The 23,290-nt window shown below is 35.8% G+C and overlaps 2 protein-coding genes and 3 pseudogenes across 2 annotated transcripts; all 5 read left to right on the top strand.

Moving 5' to 3' along the window:
• Positions 1–2,142: 2,142 nt before the first annotated feature.
• Positions 2,143–3,379, top strand: LOC101086239 (annotated as a pseudogene).
• A 2,305-nt stretch (positions 3,380–5,684) lies between these two features.
• Positions 5,685–6,436, top strand: LOC111561456 (annotated as a pseudogene).
• A 4,604-nt stretch (positions 6,437–11,040) lies between these two features.
• Positions 11,041–12,368, top strand: LOC105260754 (olfactory receptor 6C3-like). The gene has a single exon (XM_023257123.2). The coding sequence runs from the start codon at positions 11,047–11,049 to the stop codon at positions 11,983–11,985; it is 939 nt and encodes a 312-aa protein (XP_023112891.1). The 5' UTR covers positions 11,041–11,046; the 3' UTR covers positions 11,986–12,368.
• Positions 12,369–18,275: 5,907 nt separating this feature from the next.
• LOC111561371 (olfactory receptor 6C1) lies at positions 18,276–19,337 on the top strand. The gene has a single exon (XM_023257125.2). The coding sequence runs from the start codon at positions 18,276–18,278 to the stop codon at positions 19,209–19,211; it is 936 nt and encodes a 311-aa protein (XP_023112893.1). The 3' UTR covers positions 19,212–19,337.
• Positions 19,338–21,421: 2,084 nt separating this feature from the next.
• Positions 21,422–22,893, top strand: LOC111561457 (annotated as a pseudogene).
• The last annotated feature ends 397 nt before the right edge of the window (positions 22,894–23,290 follow it).

A 23,290-nucleotide genomic window follows, 5' to 3' on the forward strand; every position in this document is an offset into this window, starting at 1 on the left:
AAAAACTAGCACTTTCAATGAAAAGGAAACCCTGATCAAAGACAAGTGATGTTATTGAGCAGAAATGATCTTAATTAAAAGAACGAACGTTAAAGAAGTTTAATGAAAGTAATTTTATGTATTTAAAGATTATTTATTTTGAGAGAGAGAGAGAGAGAGAGAGAGAGAGAGAGTAAGTTGAGGAGGGGCAGAGAGAGGAACAGAGACAATCCCAAGCAGGCTCTGGTCTGGCAGCATGGGGCTTTGACCCCAAACCATGATCTCATGACCTGAGCCAAAACCAAGAGTTGGACACTCCACCAACAGAGCAACCCAGGCGCCCCTAAGGAAAGTAATTTTAAAATAATATTTTATGATATTTTCAAAATTATATATCCAAAAATATTGGGCTCCTTTACATGTCCTTTGTTATAAATTTACTCAGTACAGGGAATTTAGGTCCAATAGGTAAATACACTCTGAAAAGTAGATAAAGTAGGCAACTACACCTTGTAAAAGAAAGACACAACCTACATAATGCAGGTAGGAATTGGGCATACAATGGAGAATCTCACCTGTTGGTGTGATTCAACAACAAACTCAACATCACTTAATTAATGAATTAAACAAGTGTTTATTTTAAGCCTACTGTGACTCTTCTGGGCATTAGATTGTGTTACATGGTTTTGAAGGCAACACTGCATCCTAACTTTCAGACACGCACAATGTGGTGAGGAGTTCACAGGAGATGTCAGCACAGATGTTTGGTGGGCTGGGAAGAATAAGTCTAAGATTCTTAGGGGACTGACTCGTACTAAGGGTATTACACCTAGTGTTGTGAAGTTGGGAAGAAGGTGACTTGAGGTGTCATTGAAATCTGCTACCCACAAGGCTAGTTACATATACATATTTTATTTAAGGCAAGTTTCACAATCATTCTCAGAAAGATTACTGTTACTAAGGAGGGGCAGAGAAACTAAGCGGCCATTGGCAGCCATTCGTAGCAGTGTTGAAGTGCAGCAAATTTCTACATGTGGTGACTGTATCTTAGCTGATTGAGAGAAGTGAATTGTTGGAGGGCAGAGAGTGTGATGGAGTGCAGGAAGCAGATACACCATGGTGGCAAGAGGTCACCATGGTCATAAAGTGGAAAAACAAAGCTAAGATTTTCACAGGTACGATACATCCAGGTGATTCCACCTCATTTTTGTTGTTGTTATTGTTCCTATGTGATTCTCTCCATGTTCATTATTCATTACTATTTATTTTAGGTAAATCTTTTAAAAAAGGACACCATCTAATCCCAGAGGTTTTCAGCTCAGGGGTTAGAGAACATTTTCTCCACTGAGCAATCTTATTATGGCTTTTTTAAAATACTAAGCATTTTTCTAAACACTTCATATATATTAACTCATTTAATACTCATGATGACTTTGTAAGATAGGCCTGTATACAGAGAAATAAACTGTATTTATACAAGTAACACAGAGAGAACACATGGCTTCATACCTAATAAGTGGGTTGGAATCAAACCTAGATAGCGTCACTCTTCCTTACGGAAATAACTATGATAATATCATTTAAATTTTGTTTTAAAAAAAGAAATTAAAACTCACTATTTTGAAACCATATGCAAATAAAGAAATTAAACTATTTACCCCATTTTCTTGCAGAGCACTTATGTAACTCTTTAACTGAGGGAAATTCTTCAACAACAACAATAATATTTTAAATAGAAGGAAAAATCATTTGTATAGGAACATGGGTCATAATAATTACACATAGGCTGAAAAATTATAAAATATTGCCAGGGATTCAGATGTGATCAAGCTCAGTTCTAAGCTCTTCCAGCTTAAATTATTTTCTGCCTCTTTCTTGCCTGTAACTCTAACACCTAAGGTTGCTGGTAGTGATGACTGTAATATATCTGACTTTGTGAGGTACTAGGAAGAATTATAAAAGCTGAGCGTTAGCAAAAGTTGATCAATGGTGAAGGACAAAACACACTCTATATTAAAAAAATACAGTATCTTTCCATTTTTTAGGATTCTCAGTGTAATTAAGGTTTAAGTTACAGAGAAAAAGAAACTGGTGTACAATTGGAACAAAAGCACAAAGGTAGTTCTCACTGGAAAGAAACGTCATGGGCATGTCTCTGAAAGTTAAAAGGTAATATTTGGAGTCAGAAAAGCCTGGGAAAAAACCCTGCTCTAGCACTTCAAGTTTTGTGATATTGAATGTTTTCAAACCTGCCAAAACAAGAGTTTTCTCCTATAAAACAGAAGAAATGAACAGGCCATTGCTATTATCAATTCACTTAAAATTTCCCCTGCAGAGGAAATGACATACTATTTAAGCAAAATTCTGGCTTCACACTTGGACCTTTGTTAACCACTCTTCGAGTTTGTTCCTTGGGCTTTCTTCTGGAGGTTTGGAGCAAACAATAAGTAAGCAACTGAGGAATGAGAAACCACACAGAAATAACAGAGTTGATCCCCCTGGGATTGTCAGATGACCCACAGCTTCAGATGGTGATCTTTGTCTCTCTGCTCATCACCTACATGCTCAGCATCACTGGCAACCTGACCATTATCACCCTTACCCTGCTGGATTCCCACCTCCAGACCCCCATGTATTTCTTCCTCAGAAACTTCTCCTTATTAGAGGTTTCATTCACAACTGTCAGCATACCCAAGTTCCTGGGCACCATGATGACTGGAGATAAAACCATTTCCTTTAATGACTGCATTGCTCAGCTATTTTTTTTTCATTCTCTTGGGAGTCACTGAATTTTACCTTCTGGCCGCCATGTCCTATGACCGTTACATTGCCATCTGCAAACCTCTGCATTACATGACCATCCTGAATCACAGTCTGCATACTCCTTGTCTTCTCTTCGTGGCTAACGTCATTCTTAATCATATTCCCCGCACTCATGTTGCTCCTAAACCTTAATTACTGTAGGTCTAATGTTATTGACCATTTTACCTGTGATTATTTTCCCCTGCTGCAACTTTCCTGTTCAGACACAAAATTCTTAGAGGCGCTGGGGTTTTCCTGCGCTGTGTTCACTTTAATGTTCACTTTGGCCTTGATATTTCTGTCTTACACATATATCATCAGAACAATTTTAAGAATTCCTTCTACTAGTCAGAGGAAAAAGGCCTTTTCCACATGTTCATCCCATATGATTGTCATCTCCATCTCCTATGGCAGCTGCATTTTCATGTACATTAATCCATCAGCAAAAGACACAGTGTCTCTGAGCAAGGGAGTTGCTGTGCTAAACACCTCAGTGGCCCCCATGCTGAACCCCTTTATTTACAGCCTCAGGAATCAGCAAGTCAGGCAAGCCTTCCTGGACAAGGCAAGGAAGATAGTATTTTTCTCAAGCAAATGAAATGCTGTGGTGTCATAAATTAGACACACACTTGCACAGCAATTTAAAATATACAAACATGAAATTCAAGGAACTTCTTCAAATCACAGTGGCCTTCCTGTCATCCTTATACTTTTGTTCTCTGTTTTTAACAGCTTACAAGCACTATAATATATTTCCCATTCAATTGCAGTAATTTCATACGTCTTTCTAAAGGTTCCATTTTCTGAACACTTTGTTAGTTGCAACTTCTCGAGCAATAATTGTTTTATAAGATAAAGTTGTACTTTAAGTTTTGTTTAGGAAAACCATTATCACCAGGGATGGAGGGGACACTGTGTAAATATTGTTATGATATTTTACTTACTCTATACAGAAAACACAATTTTATTATTTCATTGATATTTGACAGAATTTTCCTTAAACATCTTGCCATTTCTCTAGGGAAAAAATTATTCAACTGCCGTATGATTTATGGAACATGTGAATGCTTTCATTTAAAAACCAAGAAATACTGCTCACTTAATGGAGTATGTGCATGTAATTTACCTATTGGCTAAAAGAAGTGTAGATCTTTAACAATATAAATACATCTTCATATTTCCAAATCCTGTACTCAGTAGATATAGGTAGATATACAGGTAAATATATATATGCATATACATGTGTACACATATTGTGTGACAATAGTGAAGCAATATCTGTTTTAGATATGTAAGATAAGTCACTTTCTCTAATTCCATGGAGGGTAAGCTCCATTTTCTGACTATGCTGAAATACATATGTATAGCTTCTTCTCTAGTTTTGGACAAGTTTCCAACAGGACATGTATCTAAATTATTTAATGCCTAAACAAAATCATTTAGGTTTCATAGAAAATAAAAGCTTCATAAGAAGAAAATTTATCTATTTCATATAAAATAAAATATCACCTGATAATATTCTTCCACTCACTCTATGTAAGGCATTAAGTGCCTAAAGTATTTTGGAAAGATGTGTATGTATGTGTGTGTGTGTGTGTGTGTGTGTGTGTGTGTACATTAAATAAGAATTGTGGAAACTTAAAATGTAATCTAAATTATATGAACTACTTTTTAGTAATAGAAAATATACTACAATCCTAATTAGTAGCCCAACATGCCTAATGATCACTATGCAATTTATTCAGTTGAGGAATACATCACAGGAGTTGTTGAGAAACAAACAAAATAAATTATAGAAAAATGAAGGAGACTCAAAATGTAAGGGAAAACCTATGCATGGTTTCTCAATTTCATCTTCTCTGAAGTATAATTTGTATGCTAAATAAGGCAAATAGTTGGCAAACTGAGGGTTTCTATAACCTCTCAACATATACTTCCCCATTGATAAGGCGGTGTCGGATAAATCTGGCATATATAATGTACTTAGGGATGGAAATGAACCTGTCAGGCATATAGTATAAACAGCTAACAATAAATAGCAGTGATTGTTATTGTTAATATTGGTCTTTATATCTAACCTCTATAGTTTGGAATCAGTACAAATTATATTTATTAAGTGGTGAGAATATTTAACACAAGATCTACCCTCTTATTTCTTAAAAGCACAATATAGTATTAACTGTAAGCAAATGTACTACAGCAAACAATGTTCTTCAACAATATTCATCTTCAACATTCTCAGAACTTATTCCTCTAACAGAACTTAACTTTTTCTTCTTAATGTGTATTTTTGAGTGAGTGAGTGAGAGAGAAAGAGAGAGAGAGACAGAGCATGAGTGGGGGAGGGGCAGAGAGAGAGGGAGACAAAGAATCCAAAGCAGGCTTCAGGCTCTGAGCTGTCAGCACAGAGCCTGACACAGGGCTTGAACTCATGGACCAAGATATCATGATGTGAGCCAAAGTCAGACACTTAACCAACTGAGCCACCCAGGAGCCCCACAGAATGGAACTTTATAGCAGCTACCATCAATTCCCCATTGGCCACTCCAACCTGTCCCAAGGCAGCCACCATCTATCCTCCATTTCTATGAGTTTGACCAATTTTAACACTTCATAAAAGTGGATTTATCCTTTTTTTGTTCTTCTGTCATGTGACTGACTTATTTCATCTAACCTAATGTTCTCCAGATCCATTAGCACTGTCACATATTGCTAAAAAAAGAGGAAAGAAAAGAGAAGGAAATGAACGAGCACAAAATGATCAGTTTGTCCTGCTGGGCCTTTATGATGATCCTGATCTTCTGATTGTGATTTTCATCTTTTTATTCATCACATACATATATGTGTCACTGGAAACCTGACTAATCATCACTCTAACCTGGTGATGATCTATGGATCTACACATGCCTATGTATTTCTTACCTGGAACTTCTCTTTCTTAGAACTCTCCTTCACAACTATATATATTCCTAGATTTCTGAGGGCAATTATTACCAAAGACAAAAACATTTCTCATAATAATTGTATAGCCCAAGAATTTTTCTTTCTTTTCATGGAGGTGGCTGAACTTCCCATCCTAATTGCCATGTCCCTTGACCACTATGTTGCCATTTGCAAACCCCTTCATTACACAACCATCAAAGACAGGAATCTCTGCAACCTGTTTACGCTCTGTGCATGACTGGGCATGTTTCTGGTCATTTATGCTACCCCTTATACTTCTGCTCCAGCCGGATAACTGTGCTTCTAATATCACTGACCACTTTGCATGTGACTATCTTTCCCTTGTACAACCATATTCTCAGATGCAAGGTTCCTAGAAGTAATTGGCCTTTACTTTGTTTGGATTACTTCGCTATTCACTTTGGCATTTGTGATTTTGTCCTACATGTATATCACATCTGTCAGTCAGACAAGAAAAAGTTTTTCTCCTCTTGTATTTCTCACATGATTGTTACCTCCATTTCCAAATATGCTAATTATTCTGCAGGAAAAAAGGCCATCATTGACAAAAGTAGTAGCTATCCTCAGTAACTCCTTTGTCCCCATGTTGAAACACTTCACGTACCCCTTAAGGAACCAGAAAGTACACAAACCTTCCAAGATATGGTCCTTAAATTACTGTTTCACACAAATACATCAAAATTTTGATTAAGATGAATTAATATTATCATGAATATTTAATAAGAAAAAATGAAATTTTAACCTTCTAATCTCCACTATCTTGCTATATACAGCTATAGGAAATCTTGAGTTCATTAGCTAAACATTCCAAGTTCCCATGTAAGTGATTTATGATTGTGAACATAAAACCAGTGGTTATGGAACACAAATCATTTTTCTTACTATTCTAAGTAATACAAATATTCAACTAAAAATACCAATTCCAAAAGATATATGCAGCCCTGCAGTTTTTGGAGCATTATTCACAAAAACCAAGATATGGAAGCAACCCAAAGTGTACACTCATAGATGAATGGATAAAGAAGACATTATACATGCACGCAGACACACACACACACACACATATACAATGAAACATTATTCAGCTATAAAAGAAGATGAGATCTTGCTATTTAAAACAACATCGATGGACATAAAGGAGATTATGCTACATAAAATATGCCAGACAGACAAAGACAAATACCACCTGATTTCACTTATATATAGAATCTAGAAAAAAAAAATTAACAAACAACCAAAGCTGAAACAAACTCGTTATTACAGACAACTAACTGATTTTTCAAGATGGGAGGGGTTGGGGTGATGGGCAAAACAGGCAAGAGGAGTGGGAGGTATAGGCTTCTAGTTAGGGAATAAATAGGTCATGAGAATAAAAGGTACAGAATAAGGAATACAGTCAATGCTTTTATAAATGTGTGGTATTGTGACAGGTGGTAGCTACTCTTACGGTGAACACAGCACAGTGTATGCACTTGCTGAACTGCAGTATTATAACCTGAAACTCGTGTAACTTTGTGTGTCATCAATACTCAAGTAAAAACAAAGAAATAAATATAAATAAAGAATCATTGATGAATGAGTAGAAGTGAACTGAAGTGCCAACGTTTTCCTCATTTCCAACAGGGTAAAGATCATATGTGACTGTGAATGCCCTGAAGGAGAAGAAAAAGTAAGATTATTACAACAAATACACAAAACCGCAGGTATTCTGGAGTGGAAAAAGTGAGGATGGATGGTAAGAAGTGAGTCTGAAATGGCAGAAAGGGGTCAAATATTACTGTGCCTTAGCCCTGTTAAATTTAGACATATATATATTGAGGGTACTAAGAAACCTTTTTTTCCCTGAAAAATGAGAAGTATGAGACCACATGAAAGGACACAGAAGGCATCATGTAAAGTGAAATGACTCAGACCAAGAAAGAAAAATGCCATATGATTCTCCTCATAAGTGGCTTGTTTAAAAAAAAAAAAAAAAAAAAAAAAAAGTAAACAAACCAAAAGCACAATCACATCTGTAAATACAGAGAAAAAACTAACAGTTGCCAGAGGGGGGGGCGGGGTAGGAAAATGGGGGAAGGGGAGAGGGAGATACAGACTTTTTTATGGAATGAATAAATCATGGGAGTAAAAGACACCAAAAGGATTACAGTCAATGATATTGTAATAGCAAGTAATGGGAGCTGGTAGCTATACTTGTGTGAACACAATGTAATGTATAAACTTGCCAAACACTAAGTTGTACACCTGAAACTAATGTAACAGTGTGTGTGCACTATAATCAAATTAAAAAAAAAAACTCTTAATAATAACTTGAAAAAGAGAGCATAAGTAAGTTTGTTGAGCACAGAACAGGCATTTTCAAGGCATAATGAGATCCACAGTTGGGTCACAAGGAGTACAGATGTAGTAAGTTGGTTGGGGCTGACAGGTGACAAGATGAAGGATTTCTGGGAAGATTTTTATATCTGGCAGAGGATTTCATCCAAATGTTTTTGGGAGAGGGTGGGCAAAAACCTAACACTCAAGTCAGAATGTTTTTATGTTTTATGATTTTTTATAACAAATTTGGTAACCATTGAGGACATTTTCATTTTAAAGTTAATAATAAAAATGCACAACAAAAATAAATGAAATAAGTTGTTCATGTATTCATTCTAATTTATACAAGTGGGGATGTATCAATTAATAAAGCTGGTGCCACCTTCAATGAAGAGTCCACTACCATGTGGCTCAGCTCTGTATTTAAAGAGTCCCAAAGGAACTGAGAATAAATTACCGCCCAAACGTAGACTAAGTGTCATGGGCATATTAGGAGAAGTAAGTACAGCCAAAGGGAAACCAGGGTGATTGTATATGCTAGCAGGTACACTTTTGCTTTTACCTCACTGTATCACTTAGCTTTCTGGAAAGACGTGTGTCATGGCATCACTACACATCTGAGTTTATCTGTCCTTGCACCTTTCCTTTCTTGACCGAGGTCTCTTGGGGGATTTATACAGTGACCAGGGAAGGTAAAATTGTTTTATCTTTGGATAGTGGTCAATCTTCCTCTTATCCAGGGAGCTTTGAAATGTTTTAACTTCCAGTCATAAAGCAGTATTCCCTGGAAATCATTTAAAGAACTCTCAGAACTTAAGAACTTAAGAACTTCATTAAGTTCAGGTCAGAACAATGTTTGTGGTTATATGGAAAGATAAAAGTGATAGAGAGAAATTCCTTCACTTAGAGCAGAGGCTATAGAAAGCTTGCGTGCACTCAAGCCTGCCTTTTTCTCAGTATGAGAGGCTTTTACATAACAGAGGCAAGGGAGAACTGATGACAAAGTATCCTGAAGTAGTTTATGAATGCATTCTCTCTCACATATTAAGTAAATAAGAAAATCTGGGGTTGTATTTATGACTGGAATCATTAGACATATCAAAACGTAAGTATGTTCCAGATTTGTCAATAAATGTGTTTATCTTTCTCCCATTCCAAAGGTTACTTTGTTGGAATAAAGCAGGGTGATCCCCAATTTATCACATAGGCATATTTACTAAAACAAATTTTATATGTTAGCATTCCAGTCATGTTTCAAAATACAATAATAGTCTCTACCTTTTGATCTGCCAATTTTGCCGGTATGTTACAACAAATATGTGTCTGTTTCCTAAAGGAAGAGAATGCTGATTGTCAGGAATAAAGTAAATAAAATAAAAAGACACAATACAAGCCTGACAGTCTCTCCTACAGACTTACCCAGTTCACCCCATAGGGAAAAAAAAATACAGCAAATATTATTGAGGACTTAGACCATAGATAAAATCTGATTGATTTTTAAGAATAAAAAGAGAAAAAGACAGGTAAAAGTCATATAGTTTACATTTCAGAAATTTGTGGTTTCTATAAAGTAAATTTTACAAAGAATTTTATTCATTCTACATATTTAGTCTCCTAGAAAGAAGACAATGAAAGGTTTTGTTAGCAAAAACACTTCCTTATCAGTTCCTGCTTGCCCTAAGACAAATTTGAGAGTTTTAAAAGATAAATAGTGGAAAAAGAAAAAAACATAAAACAGTTGTTAATTTAAATAAGGAACATAAAAATGACATAAGTGAAACAGTATGCTGTCAAAATATATTACTGATATAGCTCTACCTATGTGAGCATTAACTAATATCTCCGGCTTTAGTTTTCTTTCTCATAAATAGAGAACTTTACTCTTATCTATCACTAAGGAAATTCTAATATTTCCTGATAGACAACACATTTATTTCCTCTGCTCATATTTAAAAGAATATATATTAAGAATAACATTAATCATAGCTACTATTAAGTTCAGGAATTGTGATTTGGTCATCAGCTTCTACCCAATTTTATAAGACAATGAGGTTTGTAAATGGCATCAAAATTAAAACTCAAAATTGGACATTTTGGTCCTAAGAACACAGTCTTAGAAACTGGAAAACAATGTCTCAATATCTAAATTAGAAACAGAGTAAGTATTGTTGCAGAAACATATTTCCTTTGACTCAGGAGACATATCTAGTAAAATGTTGCTAAAGCTAATGTCAGAGACATTGCTGCCTGTGCCCTCCTCTAGAATTTTTATGGTTTCAGGTCTCCCATTTAAGTCTTTAATCCATTTGGAGTTTGTGTATGGTCTAAGAAAGGGGTGTATTTTCATTCTTTTGCATGTCCTGACCAGTTTTCCCAATACCATTTGTTGAAGAGACATTCTTTTTCCCATTAGATATTCTTTCCTGCTTTGTCAAGCCAAGAAACACACTCTGAACCATAGAGAACAAGATTACGGTTACCAGAGAGGAGGTTTGCAGAGGGATGGGTAAAATAGGTGATGGGGTTTAAGGAGTTCATTTGTCAGGATGAGCATTGGGTGATGTATGGAACTCTGGAATCACTATATTGTACACCTGAAATGAACATAACAGTGTATGTTAACTATACTGGAATTAAAATAAAATAAAAATGAATAGCTAAATATTAAAAGATGTAGTGCGCTATTAGAAATTTGGTTACAAATTTGCTCACAGGTATAGATGTGGTATACAGACACTCATGAGGGGACTTTTAACATAGATCTGTGAATAAATTTTTCCTTTTCAACAGGATGTGCAAAATGCTTCTGCTGTAATGGGACTGAGTGGATACTGTAAAAATGCAAACAGGAAAAAAGTTCCATTGGCTGCATTTCTTGGGGCTAATAATACAAACATTTAAATCTTCAATTCCTTTACTATGCACATTTTCTTTCCGTTTTGTTTTGCAACAGATTTTGCTTAAAGAAAATAAAAAGTCAGTATGAGAAACCATACAGTGATTACAGAATTTGTTCTCTTAGGCATCTCAGATGACCCAAAGCTTCAGATTATAATTTTTATCTTTCTGTTTATGGCTTATGTATTAAGTGTCACCGGAAACCTAACCATCATCATCCTCACCTTAACAGACTTTCATCTCAAGACTCCTATGTATTACTTCCTGAGGAATTTCTCCTTCTTAGAAATTATATTCACCAGTGTGTCTATTCCCAGATTTTTGGGGACAATCATTACTAAAGTCAAGACCATTTCCTATAACGATTGTTTAGCTCAGCTATTTTTCTTCATCTTCCTGGGTGTGTCTGAGTTTTTTCTTCTCACTGCCATGTCTTTTGATCGCTACGTTGCCATCTGCAGGCCTCTTCACTACACCACCATCATGAACAAGAAAATCTGCACCCTACTGGTCTTTGGGTCATGGCTGGGGGGATTCCTTACCATTTTCCCACCACTCATGCTCATCCTCCAGCTAGATTTCTGTGCTGCCAATGTAATCGATCATTTCTCCTGTGACTATTTCCCCATTTTACAACTCTCGTGCTCAGATACATGGCTTTTAGAGATGATTGGCTTTTACTTTGCTTTTGTTACTCTGCTCTTCACGTTGGCATTCGTGATTCTTTCCTACATGTGCATTCTTAGCACCATTCTGAGAATCCCATCTGCTACTCAGAGGAAAAAGGCTTTCTCCACATGTTCCTCTCACTTGATTGTCATTTCCATCTCTTATGGGAGCTGTATATTCATGTATGTCAAGCCTTCAGCAAAAGAAAGAGCATCACTGACCAAAGGGGTAGCTATTCTCAACACCTCAATTGCCCCCATGTTGAACCCTTTTATTTATACCCTGAGGAACCAGCAAGTAAAACAAGCTTTCAAAACTTTGCTTCATAAAGTAGTGTTTTCTAGAAACAAATGAAAGTATGTATTAAGAAGAAAGGATGTTACTGGGAAGATCCACCAAAGGAAAAACAAAATTTTGACTTCTACAATATGCTTCCATATCCATCTCACAGATACTTGCAAGGCTGTGCTCATTTGCTTAAGCTTTCTTGTACACTGAAAGTAACTATGTTGTGTCTTTCTTTCAAAGTGTGTATACGTTCCATTTCCTCATTGATTTACAATTCTGAATAGAAAGGCAGTGGATATAAAACATACCATTTTGCTGATTGCTCCAAATAGTAAAAATATTGTATACTATAATGGCTAATGGAGTAAAACGTTTTAAAAACATACTCTTTATATTTTATTTTCTTTTTTTTTTAACGTTTTTTTATTTATTTTTGGGACAGAGAGAGACAGAGCATGAACAGAGGAGGGGCAGAGAGAGAGGGAGACACAGAATTGGAAACAGGCTCCAGGCTCTGAGCTATCAGCCCAGAGCCTGACGCGGGGCTCGAACTCACGGACCGCGAGATCATGACCTGGCTGAAGTCGGATGCTTAACCGACTGCGCCACCCAGGCGCCCCTATATTTTATTTTCTTGTACTAATATCTAAGTTTCTTTCTTAAAGTTATAAAATATATGAAATACAATATCTATAACAACCGTATTTTTTGCATACTATCTGCAGTATCTAATTCTTTCCACTCTGATATAGGCTTGAGTGTTTATTTTGCTGTATATAAACTATTTGAAAGTCATATGTCTTTTATTTTCTACTTATGCTTAAGGCATACATTGTCTTATTTTATATGCTCTCCTTGTTTATCTGTATTATATTGAAACATATGAGATTGATAAATATTAGGCAGTCACCAAGACATGGCACCTGGAAGTTTGATAGGAAATTCACAAATAATAGTATCTCTTCTGTAGAGAATATTTACTCTATGCCATTTGCTCAACTAGATATATCCTAAATCATATCATATTTAGCTGTCACAGCTATATGGCAAATTTTAGTGATTATCTATTTTTCACACGTGTAAATTCTAAGCTTGAGGAACTTGCCCAAGGTGTTGAGCTATCACAGTCAATGTGATAACCTGATTTGAAAAATGAAACAAAATGACAAAAACTTGTGTTTGCTCTATTGTGTACATTTTTCAAATCTAGAGACCTGCATATTTTGCATAGCTTTTACTAAGGACCTGCACAATTTTATTGGTGTTTCGCACTCACATTATCTCATTTGGCCATGATCATATGATTATAGTCTGGTCAGGGAAGGTACTCATCCCTAATATTGTCGTTGGCATATACTTTGGAACACTGATCAATCAAAAGAAGAAACGCTTCAACTGCCATTGCTGGTGCCACCAGAGTGACAAGGACAAAATATAAAGTACTAGCAGTATTATAGTCCCAAAATTCTCTGTGGAAGGCACATTAAAGTTAATGGAGCCAATGAATGACTTAATACAATGTGGTAGATTCTCAGTTTTTAAAAATGGCATGGAGGAGAGATGCATTTGGTAGAGAGCTGATGTAAGAATTAAGATACTTTATAGTAATCTCTGTCTGGAAAATAATCTGTTGGTCTCCGTTTCTCATGAGAAACAAATCACACTACAAGGTTGTTATTTTTTTCTGTCTCATCGGACACTGTCCCCCAAGCTTCCTTTTCAAATTTCTGTACAAATGTGTTATGTTTTATATTCCTTAGTGTTTTGTGTCTAGTCCTGTCCTGGCAATTTGATTCACTGAATTATTCCCCTTGAGCCCGTGGCAGAGAATAGATAAAACATTAAGTAGCTTATGCTACATAAAATCCATGTAGGAACTGTACCAGACAGTTTTAAAACACCTTCTGAAATTTTTCTCTTTCATATATTTGCTCCTTTCTCACCCTCTGTACTCAAAGAAATCTATTCCCTCTAGATAAAATGGAAAATTTAAGTAAAAAACATTAACAGTAGAGAGCAAATGTGTTCAGTGAGAGGAACTGTGTTCAGGACACTGATTTCCCTGGATTACAACAATGGAAACCACTAATATTTTTTATATTTCAGCCATTCTGCATATCAGTGAGACTGTATGAAATCAAGGTAAGTAGGACATAGGGGAGGGAATGGTAGTTTCTCAAACCTTATCATTGATTCATTACTTATCAGCTCAAAGTTTAAGCAGATTCAATAGGGTATATTGGAGTAGTATTTTGCAACTGGATAGATTTATAAATTAAAGAGATCTTAGCATATTTTATTATATAAATTTATTCCTTTTCTTAAATAAAAAGCAAGAAATTACCACTCTATGCCTGTGTTTCTAATTTAATATAGACTATGTAGTGCTATCTTTAAGAGAACAGACTTTAATTTTAGGTATTCTCTGATTAAACACTTGTTAACTATACGAATATATCTAAGGTACAAAAACACACTGACCCTAATGCTTCATTGGGAATAAAGATAAAATTTCCATAGGTGTGTCCTAATGGCTATATAAGATAGAATATAAATGTCCTTAGAATTTCATTGGAATAATGGTTTTGGTCAATTACAGTTAACTATGAATATTCTGCCCAAAGTTGGAAATCAATTACAACCAAAAGAAAATAAATACACCAGTTCTTCTTAAAGCATAGAAGTGCCACATGGTTTATAGAGCACTTGCATATATATTATTAAATTCATTCTGAAGATGCCCTTGAAATTTTAACTCCATGATAAACAGAAAAAACTGATGCTTAGGGAATTTAAGAAACTGCCAAAGTCACACTTCCATTTGTATCTTCAAATCACATTCTCTCATTGCAGAACCCATATACTTTCTGTGATAGTAATTTACCCCAGACTGTCATGAATAAGACTAAGACATTAAGTGGTTTTTTTTTAATGTTTATTTATTTTTGAAAGAAAGAGAGAGAGAGTGAGTGGGGAAGGGCAGAGAGAGAGACACACACACAGAATCTGAAGTGGGCTCCAGGCTCTGAGCTGTCAGCACAGAGCCCAATACAGGGCTCCAACCCACAAACCACGAGATCATAACCTGAGCCAAAGTTGGATGCTTAACCAGCTGAGCCACCCAGGCACTCCAAAAATTAATAGTGTTTTGATATCATAATCTTATTATCACTTTATGTACTCTTCCTCTTTGCTTATTTTTGCCTAAATAAAGAACTGGAAGTTTGAGGTTAGGAGTTGGTATTTGCCAATAATTCCTACAGGTACAATCCTTCCATTGGTTTCTCCAGGGGAGTCTTAGCTTTATTCAGACCAAAAGAAGTTCTCAGTGAACACTTGTGCCATGGCCCAAAGCCCAGCAAGATTGAACATTGAAAGTAAATTTAGAGTAATTATGAAGCCAACCTAGATGTTACCCACAACACTGAATTAAACAATTTTCCTTTCCTCTAACGTATCAGCCAAAATGCTGAAGAACTCTTTACTCATAAAGTAAAAAAAAAAAAAAAAAAAAAAAAAAAAAAAAAAAAAGAGCGATGTGATCATAAAGCACAATGCTTGGAAGCCATGATTCATGAAGTTTCTCTAATGATCTCTAATAAGGTTTAACTGAAGAGTGAATTTAGTAAACATAGAAAAAGTTGAAACAATTAGCCTCTCAAAGTTATTGTATTACTAAGGGATATGTCTACCCAGTGCAACTAGGACATTATTAACAACAACAAAATGCACCGCAAATAAAATGGAATCAGTCTAAGGCTCTTAATCTCTTAAAGGAACATCCTTTTGGTTCTTCACATATCCTTTAATACAGAGTCCCTTTCTCATCTTGGGCATCAAAGAAGTTATCAGTTTCTACTTTATCTAATGGGTTATTGTTAATACTAAATTGATGGTAAAAAATTTGAAAGGGCATTAACTAGGGGTGCTTTCAGAATGAAACCTTGAAGGTACTTTGTGGCCATCTTATTCAACAAATATGAAGTATTATTGTTAACTTTCATTTTGAATATGTCAAAGAGCCTGTCTCAGGGGTCCTTGAAGGGATTCTTGATTTTGACTAAAAGGGTAGAAGATAATATAGAGGTTAAACTAAACCGTGTTCTTCCGGGGGGAAATATGGATCTGCCTTCAGAAACAATAAAGAGGAAGTTCCTCAAAAAATTAAAAATAGATCTACCCTATGACCCAGCAATAGCACTGCTAGGAATTTACCCAAGGGATACAGGAGTACTGATGCATAGGGGCACTTGTACCCCAATGTTTATAGCAGCACTCTCAACAATAGCCAAATTATGGAAAGAGCCGAAATGTCCATCAACTGATGGATACAGAAATTGTGGTTTATATACACAATGGAGTACTACGCGGCAATGAGAAAGAATGAAATATGGCCCTTTGTAGTAACGTGGATGGAACTGGAGAGTGTGATGCTAAGTGAAATAAGCCATACAGAGAAAGACAGATACCATATGTTTTCACTCTTATGTGGATCCTGAGAAACTTAACAGAAACCCATGGGGAAGGAAAAAGAAAAAAAGAGGTTAGAGTGGGAGAGAGCCAAAGCATAAGAGACTCTTAAAAACTGAGAACAAACTGAGGGTTGATGGGGGAGTGGGAGGGGGGGGTGGGTGATGGGTATTGAGGAGGGCATCTTTTGGGATGAGCACTGGGTGTTGTATGGAAACCAATTTGACAATAAATTTCATATATTGGGGAAAAAAAGAAACAATAAAGAGGAGTTAAATGCTTAGAGATATCCTTTATCCTCTGCATGAATACATCCTTGGGATGGTCTCAGACTTGAGGAATCATATGCACCTTGTTAAACACTGAAGTTTATTTCTCCCAAAAGGCTGCTGAATGAATGAAGGCATAACATGCATCAGGCTTAGTTGTTGCTGGTAAATGAATACAATTCATTGAATTTTCATTAACATCTTTACAAAAATAGTATAGTATACCTTCCCCAAGACTGTGATATTGATCATCTCCCCCTACAGTTTCTTTAAGCATGTTCTCTGACCCTACAAAACTGGGGTATCAGTACTCATTTTCAGTCATGTTCACATGAACCCTTCCTTACCTATTGTAACTTCCTTCATAGCTTTTCATACATTCCCTCAAAGGTTTCATCAGTAGCTAGAGTATGAAAGTCAATCATGGTATTATTTTTCAGAAAAGTCTTAAAATTGAAAGGAAACATGGGAGAAAAAAACTATGCAAAAATTTTAAATAAGGGTAAAAATACAGTGCACTGATACATTATTAACTATGGAATAGCAATAATAGATTTTTTTAAGCTGGCTCTCCAATGCCAGCTAAATAGAACAGAAATTTCAATCTTGAGATTGAAACCAAATATTGTCTATTTGATGAGAATGCATTTGGGGATTTCTAGGTGTTATGAAAAACTCGCGCTTTCAAAAAAGCAACCCCTGATGAAGGAAGACTGATGTTACTGAACAGGAATAAAGTTAATTGAAGGAATGAATTCTAAAGAAATTTAATGAAAGTAACTTTAAAATAATGTTTTATGAAGTTTTCTTTTTTAAATTGCATATTCAGGGGCACCTGAGTGGGTTATGCATCCAATTTTTGGTTTTGGTTCAGGTCATGATCTACGGCTTCGTGGGTCTGAGCCCCATATAGACCTCCTCGCTGGCAGTGTGGAGTCTGCTGGGGATTCTCTCTCACTCTCTCTCTGCCCCTTCCACTTGTGCTGTCTCTCTCTCACACAAAATAAATAAATAAACACTAAAAACTTTTAAAAAACTAAATTGTATATCCAAAAATTGGGGTTTCTTTTACATATCTTTGTTATATATTTACTTGATTTAGGGAATTTAGGCCTAGTAGATACATACATCTTGAAAAGTAGATAAACTAAAAAAAAAAAAAAAAAAAAATAGCTTTTGCAAAACTAAGACCCAGCCTGTGTGATCTGCAGCCTGGAATTTGAAATACAATAGAGAACTTCACCTCATGGGTGTGTTTGATTCAACAACAAACTCAACATCACTTAATTAATGAATGAGACATGTGTTTATTTTAAGCCTTCTATGACTCTTCTAGGCACTGGATTGGGTTGCAATGGCTTTGAGGGTAAGAATCTGTGCTAACTTTCAGACAGGCACAATGTAGTGGAGGAGCTCACGGGAGTTTTCAGCACAGATGTTTAGTGTGCTGAGAAAAATAAATCAAAGACTCTTAAACTTTCCCCTGTAGGTGAAATGACATACTATTTCAGCAAAACTCTGGCTCCACACTTAAACTTCTGTTAATCTGCATTCAAAATTTGTTCCTTGGGCTTTCTCCTAGAGATCTGGCTGGAGGACAAAATAAGCAACTGAGAAATGAGAAACCACACAGAAATAACAGAGTTTATCCTCCTGGGATTGTCAGATGACCCACAGCTTCAGGTGGTGATCTTTGTCTCTCTGCTCATCACCTACATGCTCAGCATCACTGGCAACCTGACCATTATCACCCTTACCCTGCTGGATTCCCACCTCCAGACCCCCATGTATTTCTTCCTCAGAAACTTCTCCTTATTAGAGGTTTCATTCACAACTGTCAGCATACCCAAGTTCCTGGGCACCATGATGACTGGAGATAAAACCATTTCCTTTAATGACTGCATTGCTCAGCTATTTTTTTTCATTCTCTTGGGAGTCACTGAATTTTACCTTCTGGCCGCCATGTCCTATGACCGTTACATTGCCATCTGCAAACCTCTGCATTACATGACCATCATGAATCACAGAGTCTGCATACTCCTTGTCTTCTCTTCGTGGCTAACGTCATTCTTAATCATATTCCCCGCACTCATGTTGCTCCTAAACCTTAATTACTGTAGGTCTAATGTTATTGACCATTTTACCTGTGATTATTTTCCCCTGCTGCAACTTTCCTGTTCAGACACAAAATTCTTAGAGGCGCTGGGGTTTTCCTGCGCTGTGTTCACTTTAATGTTCACTTTGGCCTTGATATTTCTGTCTTACACATATATCATCAGAACAATTTTAAGAATTCCTTCTACTAGTCAGAGGAAAAAGGCCTTTTCCACATGTTCATCCCATATGATTGTCATCTCCATCTCCTATGGCAGCTGCATTTTCATGTACATTAATCCATCAGCAAAAGACACAGTGTCTCTGAGCAAGGGAGTTGCTGTGCTAAACACCTCAGTGGCCCCCATGCTGAACCCCTTTATTTACAGCCTAAGGAATCAGCAAGTCAGGCGAGCCTTCATGGACAGGGCAAGGAAGATTGTATTTTTCTCCAGATAACGAAAGGCTGTGGTGTCATGAATTAGCCACATACCACATGGCAATTTAAAATATACAAACATGAAATTCAAGGAATTCTTCAGGTCACAATGGCCTTCCTGTTTCCTTATTCATTCTTTGTTTGTTTCTAACAATTTAGAAGCACCTTTAATATATTTCCCATTCAATTATAATAACTTCATATGTCTTTCTAGTTCCCAGTCTTCTGAACACATTGTTAGTTGCAACTTCTTGAGCAACTATTGTTTTATACAGTATCATAGTTTGAGTTTTGTTTAGGAAAACCATTATCACCAGGAATGGAGAGGCTCTGTAAATATTGATATATTTTACTTAATCTATACAGAAAATATAATTATATGATTTTCATGGACAGGAATTACCTCACCATCTTGTCATTTTTCTAGGAAAAAAAATTCTTCAAATGCCATATGATTTACAGAAAAAAATGTGAAAGTTTTCATTTAAAAAACACATTTAAAAAACAAGAAACATTGCACACTTAATAGGTATGTCCATACAAATTATCTATTGGTTAAAAAAAAGCAATCTCTAATAATATATACTTTTGTATTCATGTTGCCAAATAGATCTCCATATTTACAAATTCCATAATTACTCAGTAGATATAGGTATACAGGTAGATACATATATACAAACATGTATGCATACATATATACTATAGAATATATATAGCATAGTATACTATATATACTATATATAGTAAGCATACATTTGCACATACTGTAGAAAATTATGAAGTAATAGCTGTTTTAGATATGTAGGATCAGTTTATTTTCTCTAATTTCATAGAATGTAAGCTCCACTTTTCTAACTATGCTGAAATATTAATTATACTTCTTTCTCTACTTTTGGACACGTTTGAAACAAGACATGTGTCTGAATTGTTTAATGCCTAGACAAAATCTTTTAGGTTTTATAGAAACTTTGTAAAAGCTTTATAGCAGAGCAAAATTTTATATTTATATAAATTTATATTTATATTATATAAATTTATAGCAGAGCAAAAAAAAATCTATAAAACTAGAATTTCACCTGTTAAAATACTCTTCCACTCATTCTACTTAAGGTATTAAATGACTAAAGTATTTTAGAAAGATGTAGAGATGTGTGTGTGAGAGAGAAAGAGAGCGAGAGAGACAGAGAGAGAGTAAAATAAGAATTATGGGTACAAAAAAAGTATTCTAAATTATATAAATTACTTTTTAGTAATAGAAAATATAATATAATCCTAATTAGTGGTGCAACATTCCTAAGGATCTCTATGCAATTTATTCAATTGACAAATACAGGAGTTGTTAGAGAACAAAAAACAAAATAAATAATAGAAGACTGAAGGAGATTCAAAATGTAGGAGAAAACTTTTAAATGGTTTCTCAATTTCATCTTCTCTGAAGTATAATTTGTGTGTTAAATAAGACAAATAGCTGGCAAACAGGGTTCTATAACCTCTTAACATATACTTCCCCACTGATAAGGCCAGTGTCCAATAAATCTGGTATGTATGATGCACTATAGGGATGGAAATGAACCTGTCATAGAGAATAATTAGCTATCAGGAAAAAGTAGGGATTGTTATTAATATTGGTCTCTATATCTAACTGCTACAGTTGAAAATCAGTACAAATTATATTTATAAAGTGATGAGAACATTTAATATGAGATCTACCCACTTATATTTTAAGGCCACAATACAGTATTGTTAACTGTAGGTAAAAATGTACCATAGCAAACAATATTCTTCAATAATATTCATCTTCAACATTTTCAGAACTTGCTCCTTTTACAGAACTGAACTTTGTAGTGTCATAGACTTTGGGTCTGGAGTTCTCTCTTGTCTAGCAAGAGAGCGGGACACAGGATTGAAAATGTGAGAGAAGCTAATGTCCGGGAAGAGACAAGAGCCCTGAGTAAGGGTCCTTGCTCCATTTTTATTAGGATCAGAAGGCTTACAAGAGTGAATGATGTGCATAGAGAGACAATGAAACCATGAACATTAAGTCATGGGCATGGGGAAAAGGGGGTTTTGGGGATATGTGGTGTTAGGGATTTGGGTCAATACAAAACAAGATTCTGGTGCTGGGTGGAAGGTTGTTTACAGCAAACATGAGGACCCACCTCTGTTTACCTAAACTGGCCTAGGGGACAAGAAAGACAGAGCATGCTACCTCAGGTTCAACAAGGCGCTTTCTTTTGCTAATTAGCTCCACTCTGGGCAACTCTGCACTGCTGTGGTCTATAGCCCTATTTGCCTGTTTACCTAATTTGGTCCTTCCTTCCTGTGAAACCATCTTTCTGCTATTGTCCCATATCTTTGTCCTAAACTGGGGGCCTTTGCCCCATTTACCTAATCTTATTTACCTAATCTTGTTTACCCAAACTTGGGTGTGTTCATCCTATGGCTTTCTAATTCTTTATGCCTTGCTAACCCATCAGTGCAGGCTCAGAGAATTCCTAAGCTTATTCCCCACATATAGCAACTATCATCAATTCCCCATTGCCCACCCCAACCTGTCCCAAGGCAGCCACCATCTATTCTCCATTTCTATGAGTCAGACTAATTTTAATACCTCATAAAAGTGGATTTATCCAGTTTTTGTTCTTTTGTGACTGACTTATTTCATCTAATGTCTTCCAGATTCATCAATGTTGTCACATATCTTTAAATGAAATAAAAATGAAAGAGAAAGAAATACCTATATATTTCTTAGCTGGAACCTCTCTTAGAAATCTCATTTACACTGTATGTATTCCTAGATATCTGGAGACAATTATCACCAGGGATAATATCATTTCCTATAACAGCTGTGCAGCCCAACTGTTTTTCTTTGTGTTCATGGGAGTGGCTGAATTTCAATTTGAATTTCCATGTCCTTTGGCTACTATGCTGTCATTTGCAAGCCCCTTCATTATACAACCATTATGAGCAGGAAACTCTGTACCCTGTTTATGCTATGTGCATGGCCAGGTATGTTTTTGACCATTTTCCCACCCCTTATACTTCTCCTCCAGCTGGATAACTGTGTTTCCATTGTCACTGATCATTTTACATGTGGCTATCTTTCCCTTTTACAACTGTCTTATTTAGATACATAGCTCCTAGCAGTAATTGGTTTCCACTTTGCTTTCATTACTTTACTATTCACTTTGGCATTTGTGATTTTGTCCTACATATATATCATATCTGCTAGTCAGAGAAAAAAGTTTTTTTCTGCTTGTTCTACTTACATGAATGCCTTTTCTGTTTTCATATATGCTAATTCATCTGCAAAATAAAAAGTATCATTGACAAAGGCAGTAGCTATTCTTAAGCAGGCTGAACCCCTTTACACCCTAAGGGGCCAGAAAATATACAAACCTTCAAATATTTGGTCCTTAAGGTATGTTTCATACAAGCAAATCCAAATTTGGGGTAGTATGAATGAATGTTATCATAAAGATTTGATAAAGGAAAATGAAATTTTAAACTAATTTGTACTATCTTCCTATATCTATGTCACAGCTACAGGAAATGCTGAGCTCATTTGTTAAGCATTGGTCATAACATAGATGCGGATGGGTTGTGTCTTCCTTTAAAACTATCTGTAAGGGTGCCTGGGTAGCTCAGTTCGTTAAGCATCCAACTTCGGCTCAGGTCATGACCTCACAGCTTGTGAGTTCAAGTCTCACACTGGGCTTGTGCTGACAGCTCGGAACATGGAGCCCACTTTGGATTCTGTGTCTCCCACTCTCTCTCTTCCCCTCCCCCACTCATGCTCTATTTCTCTGTCTCTCAAAAAACAAATAAACATTAAAAAAAATTTTAACTATCTGTAGGTTCCATGTCAGTGATTTATGATTGTGATTTATGATTGTGAATATAAAACCAGTAGTTATGAAACATAACTCATTTTAATGACTATTCTTATTAATCAAAATGTTTTATCAAAAACACTAATTCCAAAAAAAAAATACGAAATCCCTGTGGTTTTTGCCACATTATTCACAATAGCCAAGATATGGAGGCAACGCAAGTGTGCATTGATAGATGGAAGGATAAAGAAGATGTGATATATCCA

This window comes from Felis catus, chromosome B4 (assembly GCF_018350175.1).
Source record: "Felis catus isolate Fca126 chromosome B4, F.catus_Fca126_mat1.0, whole genome shotgun sequence".
Classification (NCBI taxonomy): Eukaryota; Metazoa; Chordata; class Mammalia; order Carnivora; family Felidae; genus Felis; species Felis catus.